The sequence below is a fragment of the Aplidium turbinatum genome, chromosome 18 (assembly GCF_918807975.1).
Source record: "Aplidium turbinatum chromosome 18, kaAplTurb1.1, whole genome shotgun sequence".
Taxonomy (NCBI): Eukaryota; Metazoa; Chordata; class Ascidiacea; order Aplousobranchia; family Polyclinidae; genus Aplidium; species Aplidium turbinatum.
This window is the reverse complement of record NC_137489.1, coordinates 10,264,797-10,270,990: the sequence shown is the minus strand read 5'-3', so window position 1 is coordinate 10,270,990 and position 6,194 is coordinate 10,264,797. Positions and strand designations below refer to the sequence as shown.

At 35.6% G+C, this 6,194-nt stretch overlaps 1 protein-coding gene across 1 annotated transcript; it reads left to right on the top strand.

Annotated features, from left to right (window-relative positions):
* Positions 1–5,285, top strand: LOC145787070 (uncharacterized). Its single transcript, XM_082598785.1, has 5 exons — positions 1–125; positions 348–466; positions 1,059–1,142; positions 4,214–4,438; positions 4,861–5,285. Exons 1-4 carry the CDS (start codon positions 123–125, stop codon positions 4,413–4,415), a joined length of 408 nt encoding a protein of 135 aa, XP_082454911.1. The 5' UTR covers positions 1–122; the 3' UTR covers positions 4,416–4,438; positions 4,861–5,285.
* The last annotated feature ends 909 nt before the right edge of the window (positions 5,286–6,194 follow it).

Below are 6,194 nucleotides of genomic sequence, written 5' to 3'. Positions count from 1 at the left end.
AAAAGGAAGGAGGTCCTTATATTCAATGTTTGCACATCTTGAAGCAGTGAGCATACAAATGCTACCGTACAGAAAACAACGCCGAGTGTTACCACAAAATTCATCGTTTCACTTGATACTGAATGGTAAGTGAATGATAATAAGCTATGGGAAAATATGATTAGGCTACATTGAAAACATACAAAATTATTAAATTGATGCGATCTTTGTATTGAGAACGCCGTACAAGAATATCTAAAACGAAGACTGTACAAAACTAAACTCAAAATCGACGTTTTCAATGGGTCTGTTCTATGGGAACGTTTTTAAATCTATCAATTGCAGAACATTTTTATCTTCATCTTCAGATGAATAAGTTGATCTTTGCATCTCTTGTGCTTGTTCTGGTCTTGTTGATTGTTTCTTCGGAAGAGAGCCGCAGAAAAAAGAGATGGCGGCGTGGAAAAAGATTGGAAACTATTGGGAGGTATATTAAACCGCTGAATTCTGATTGAAATATGTTTATACACTCAAGTAACATTTTTGACTGCCAGATTAGTGTTAGCCAATTGAATATTAATAAAAATCAATTACTTTATGTTTATGTCACTGCTGATCGAAATTATGTGATGAACTAAGACAATTCTCCAATAACTATTTTTTTTAGCTTTAAATCACTTACTCAATTTTGTTCAACTACAATGTCTAATAATTATTTGTTGAAACTAGCACTTCAAAAGTTGACCTACCATTGTTTAATGGTTAAACTTAGGACGATGGTTGTAATTGTGTGGAATAATTGACAAACAACATACGGAAAATTCACTCTGTCAATCTTGGTGACTTGGTCGTCATCAGTGCTTCAAGCTCTTTATAAGTATGGAAACTTCTAAAATTGACAAGCTCTTTTAAAGAAGTTATTTTCAATCCAGAAATACTGTAAATATCCCCACAATCAATTTGGATGTCACAAGCAATTTTAGTTACTACACAATGTGCATGCACGCATAGCCTACTACATAGTTAAGTTTTCCGTTTTCGTTTTTATTGAGATTGTTTAGAATATTTTTTGTTTTTAGAAAACCCAAACATGCAGAACACAAAGTAATGAAAACTTCCAGAGGTATTACAAGACAAAGAACTGGTTTTCCATCTACTCACAGGTGAGAAAAATGAACATCGGCCTAATACATTTCATTCATTGCTGTACGCATTCTAGTTGGAAGATAAAATATCTTCAGTTTAATATAGTGAGAGGTTTAAAAGTTTAAATGATGTCGTTTTTTGACATTAGGTCATCTTCCATTTTTCTTTATCAACGCAGTTTATGTTTCTGTGTCCCTGTCATGGATGCGCAAAGCTTAGGCTACTTTTCTAATAATTCGACCATGAAATTGGAAGGAAAATAATAAAATGCAACAAAAAACACAAAAAAGGAAGGAAATTGGTGAAGAAATTAATGAAATATTTCTGTTTATAGCAAGTCTATAAAGTCGAACGTACGACATCAGATTCCGGTTCCACAAACTTAATCCAACAGCGGATCAATAAAAAATCTTTTTTGTAGGCGTTGGCAGAGTTTCAATGTAGTAATTATTTTAAAGAAAAATGGAAAGTGTAAAAGTCACAGTTCAAAGAAGCAAATGGTTTGGTAGAGTTAGTGGGTCTTGCCTCTCAGAAGACTGTTTTGTATATTGTTTTGTATTTTGCTGCCCGTTGATATTGTTTGTTCGAGACGTAAATTACACTTTGTATTTGACGAAGTTAGGAATGGTAGACGAAGTTCATCAAATTAAAACTACATTTCTGTAGAAGTTGGAGTTGTAGGTCTTAATTTTTGTTTAAAAATAATGAAGTTAGATTTTTAATTACGTTTTGCATGACAGCAGAAGAATTTCAATAACTTTTTATTGTTTGACGAAGTTTTGTAAAGCTTTAATGTTGTGAGATGCAACCAAGCAACCACACGGCATAATACATTAAAGTGAACATAAACTATAAACTACAAACGTTCTCAACCATTAGCCCTTTTCAAACAACGAAAACTAACTGAGTTTACATCCCTGATTGAAAATAAATAACTGATCTACACAATGAATTGAAAAATGAAATGCATAAGAATGAAACGGCAAAGCAGGGGAGAAAAGCACATCACATGGCGGTTAATTTCGCAAGGCAAAAACGTATCATATGATGGAAAAACGCATTCCCTTTATTGGTAAAGCATCGAAACGTTTTGTCAGTATCATGTCAAATTTTATTAAAATGAAGTTTAACGTGGATATTTTTCCCGTATATAAAACATTTAAAGTGGGTTATTATTTTCAGCTTAAATCTAGGACTCCCTCCTGCTTGTGTTCAAATGTCGTGTACAAGTTCATCTGCTTAACGTCTTTTCTTAACTCATCACATGATGCGCTTTTGCCTCGCGAAATTAACTGCCGTGTGATGTGCCTTTCTCCCTTGCTATGCCGTTTCATTCTTACGCATTTCGTTTTTCAATTCATTGTGTAGATCAGTTATTTATTTTCAATGTAGATGTAAAATCGGTTATTTTTCATTACTTGAAAAGGGCTAACATGTGTATGTCCGAAAACGTTCGTAGTTTATAGTTTATGTTCACTTTAATGTATTATGTTAAATGCCGTGTGGTTGCTTGGTTTTATCTGTCTATGGTTGAAGAGAGTCACCTATTTACCAAAATTGTACTTTAATGTTGTAGGCTGTAATGCAGTATTTCGGTGAAATTTCAAAATTCCGCCCAAAGTTTTCCCACCTTCACCTAGATTCAAGATAACTTTCACATCATGGGCTAGCTGTATTAACATTGGAATAAATAAATTTAATTCTTAACTAGTTGAGTTCGCAATGTGTTAACCTAGAAATAGTATAAGTAAGCGAAAAAGCTTGCAAAAAACAACAAAAAAGTTTTTTTTTGTGCTTTTTTTAAAGGAGACATAGCTAAATGCCCGTCTGGGTTTGCTACAAAGTAGCTTTAAAAAATGGAAAATATTTCGTAAACATATACGTATTTCGGAATACGTATATGGCTGAAATAAAACAGTCTGAGCAAGAAAAATAATGATTTATTTCCTTTATCCAAAGTAGTCAAATGTGTGATAGCATAACAGGGTGCGGACAAAATCCTTGGCCTGCTTTAAAGTGTAATATTTCTGTAAATAGTAAATAAAATCGCAAAATATATAAACGGTATACACCAACTAACAATCGTACAAAGTTTTATTCAATATGTCCCCTTCTGGCCTGAATAACAAACTCAAGTCTACTTCTGAAACTCCCTATACCGCTTTACGTAGGGTTCCTTGGAGTATTTTGCCTCATGCTTTTTGAGAGAGCACTTCAACGCCTCAACTGAGTCATGGGATGAAGCGCAGGCATCTGCCTCCAAAATGGACCAAACACAAAAGTTCATTGGATTCAGGTCTTGTGATGAGAGCGGCCAAACTTCCTTGCTCCAGAAATGAGAAAAATGGTTCTGGCACCATTCCTGGGTTTTCTTAGACGTGTGGGATGGCGCACCGTTTTGTTGGAATGTGAATGGCTTCCTTTTGAAGTGTTTCTTAGCCTCTGCAAGGGCAGGAGTCAAAATTGTCTCAATTTTTCTCTTTTTCTTTTCTTTTTTTGAGTCTCTTTTCTTTTTGGAGATCTGTGAGGTGTTGGCAAGTTTGAATTTTGATGGGGGACAACTTCAGATCGGTTTTAACGATCTTCCTGATCGTCTTTTCATTCACATCCATTTCGCAAGCCATTTTCCTCATGGGTCTCTTGGGATTGCGGCAGATTCTGGCTCAAACCGCATTAATGACCTTTGCGGTACGAGAAGTTCGTGGTCTCCCACTTCGAGGGCGATCTTCGGCACTGTTCAGTTCTTTAAACCTGCTAACAGTGTGATAAACCGTTGATTTCGGTGCTTCAAGAAGCTTTAATATCTCTGAATTGGTCTTGCCTGCTCGATGAAGCTCAATGATAGCTGCACGTTTATCACTCATACTTGAAAATCAAGCTAAATTATGATGAATTCATGACACATTCTGAAAGATAAGGTTTGATACAATAAATATGCTCTATCAAACACTTACTAAATCTATTTAAGGACATAGTAAATTAAAATTTAATTTTAGTCCAAGGACTTTGTCCGCACCTTGTATTTGCTAATAAAAATAGGAAACTGTTCAGCCTAACTCATAAAATTGTGTTTTGATTTTGTTTGCAGAAGGAGAGTCTCTCGTCCTCATGTAAACCGTAAACGCAACCACCTCAGTGTGAAGAAGGTCAAAATAAATGGAAAAGTCAGAAAAACTTCATACCGTGGAAGTATTGCTGTGGAAGCAATGGCCCTAGCTAAACTCTTGTGTCACAGGTATTCGGTATGTCCGGAACTGAGCATCCATTCCAGAAGTAATTTTGTGCCCTGATTTTGAATGTAAACTCACGTCAGGTTATTGAGTTATTTAAATTTTTTTCATTTTTTTACTTTTGTATGTCCAAAAATGCGTTAATAAAACGTCTCAAAGGGAGTACTGATCTTACACTTACTGATATGTATGGAAAATAAACATCAGCTTAATATGTTTTGCTTATTGTCCTACGCGATGCTGAGTGGTGAAAGACCCTTCAGTTGATACCTTGAAAATTTTCAAGGTTCAATTGATGTTGTTTTTAGCACAGGTTATCTCCCATTTTTGTTTGTCAACATAGTTTACGGTATGGTCATGTGCAAGGCCGTGTTAACCGCTCCCCATGCCTTCTCTCGAGAAAAGGGGGGCCCACTCATTTTAGCTTTTTTTATGTTTCTTGACTGTTTAATAAAGAAAAAACTGCTACAGAAGCTTGATATAATCAATGGCTTAAATTATGCAGGGCCCTATGGTTCAGAAACCTCCGGCTGGGAGCCCACTTCCGTCTATGGACCCACGCATATTTAGTTTGTGCAGCTTTTTTTTGAAGTACTTTTTCTTTTTTTTGCAAAATTTTCTCTTATTCCTTTTTTTCACCTAACCGTTCAACCCTTTTCTATTACAAATGACCATGGGCTGCTATTGTAATGTTTCTGTGTGTAGTTAGAAAATTATGATCATTTCAATACTTTGTTTCTAACTGAGACTGAAAAGCATAATTTTATGGAAAGAATGTTTTCTTAATAAAGGCGGTTATTGTAATTAAAAAGCACACACTTTTTTTTTCAAAAAAACATTCTATGGATAAAAGATGGCTTTTTATTTGCTTGATCGCTAAAGACGTATTGTTTTGTACAGAAATTTTGTAATCAAGTTTTTTGCTGTAGTGAAAACGCATGTTGTATTTTGAATGGCATTTCCTGTTTCGAATACTTTAACAAAAGTTTGAAATAAAAGTCGGTGTGCAGTTGTGTATGTGGCATTCTTACTAAGAAAAAGGAAAATGTTCAAAATTGTTTCAAGTTTCACTCTGTTGAAAAGGAGCGATCTTCCTGGCGCCAGCATTACCTGACTACTAATTAAGTACACACGATGGCCAAAATGCAATCTAGTGATTACATTGAGCCAGTAAAAGACGACGGCTCATCGGCATATGTGTAGTAGCCTACTTACCGTAGTTTGTGATATCCAAACCAAAACAGCGTGTAGTATTATGATAGCATATGTGAGTTCAAGGGTAGGCATTTTCAGTGGTGTACGCAAGATTTTCTCAATGGGTGGGGCCATTCAAACTTTTTTTCAAATTGAAACAAAAACAAATTAAAAAAACTCCCATTTGCTAATCACAACGAGTAAGTCATATTGTGTAAGATTAGCCTGTCATACTCAGCTTGCACTGACGATAATTTTTTTAGTTTACAGTATAAATAGTTTACTCGTTTGGATAGATTTTGTATTAAAAAAAAAAAAAATGTGATATGATATTCGATGTTGCATATACTGTAATGTTGTACGCGGACGACGTAGTGAGTTCTCAAACCAATGAACCATTCGTAAATTTAAACGGCTTCGTAGCCGATTGGTGAGAACGTCTGCGCGACGTTCGAAAGGACGTTGGTTCGACACCGCTCCAGAGCACGCTGCTGTGTCTCGGCAAAGACACTAAATGGCATGCCAAAATAAGGAGAGCAGCTGACTCGAAGACTATATGTCACTTCGCTGCTTCCTGTCATCTGTTGTATCGCATCAGACGCATATGTGGTTGCAGACTTGCAGTGTACTGTATGTCATCGCAAT

Coding starts and splice junctions, on each gene's coding strand:
- LOC145787070 (XM_082598785.1), top strand. Junction 467..1,058: donor AGATTGGAAACTATTGGGAG/GTATATTAAACC, acceptor TTTTGTTTTTAG/AAAACCCAAACATGCAGAAC. Junction 1,143..4,213: donor GGTTTTCCATCTACTCACAG/GTGAGAAAAATG, acceptor TTTTGTTTGCAG/AAGGAGAGTCTCTCGTCCTC.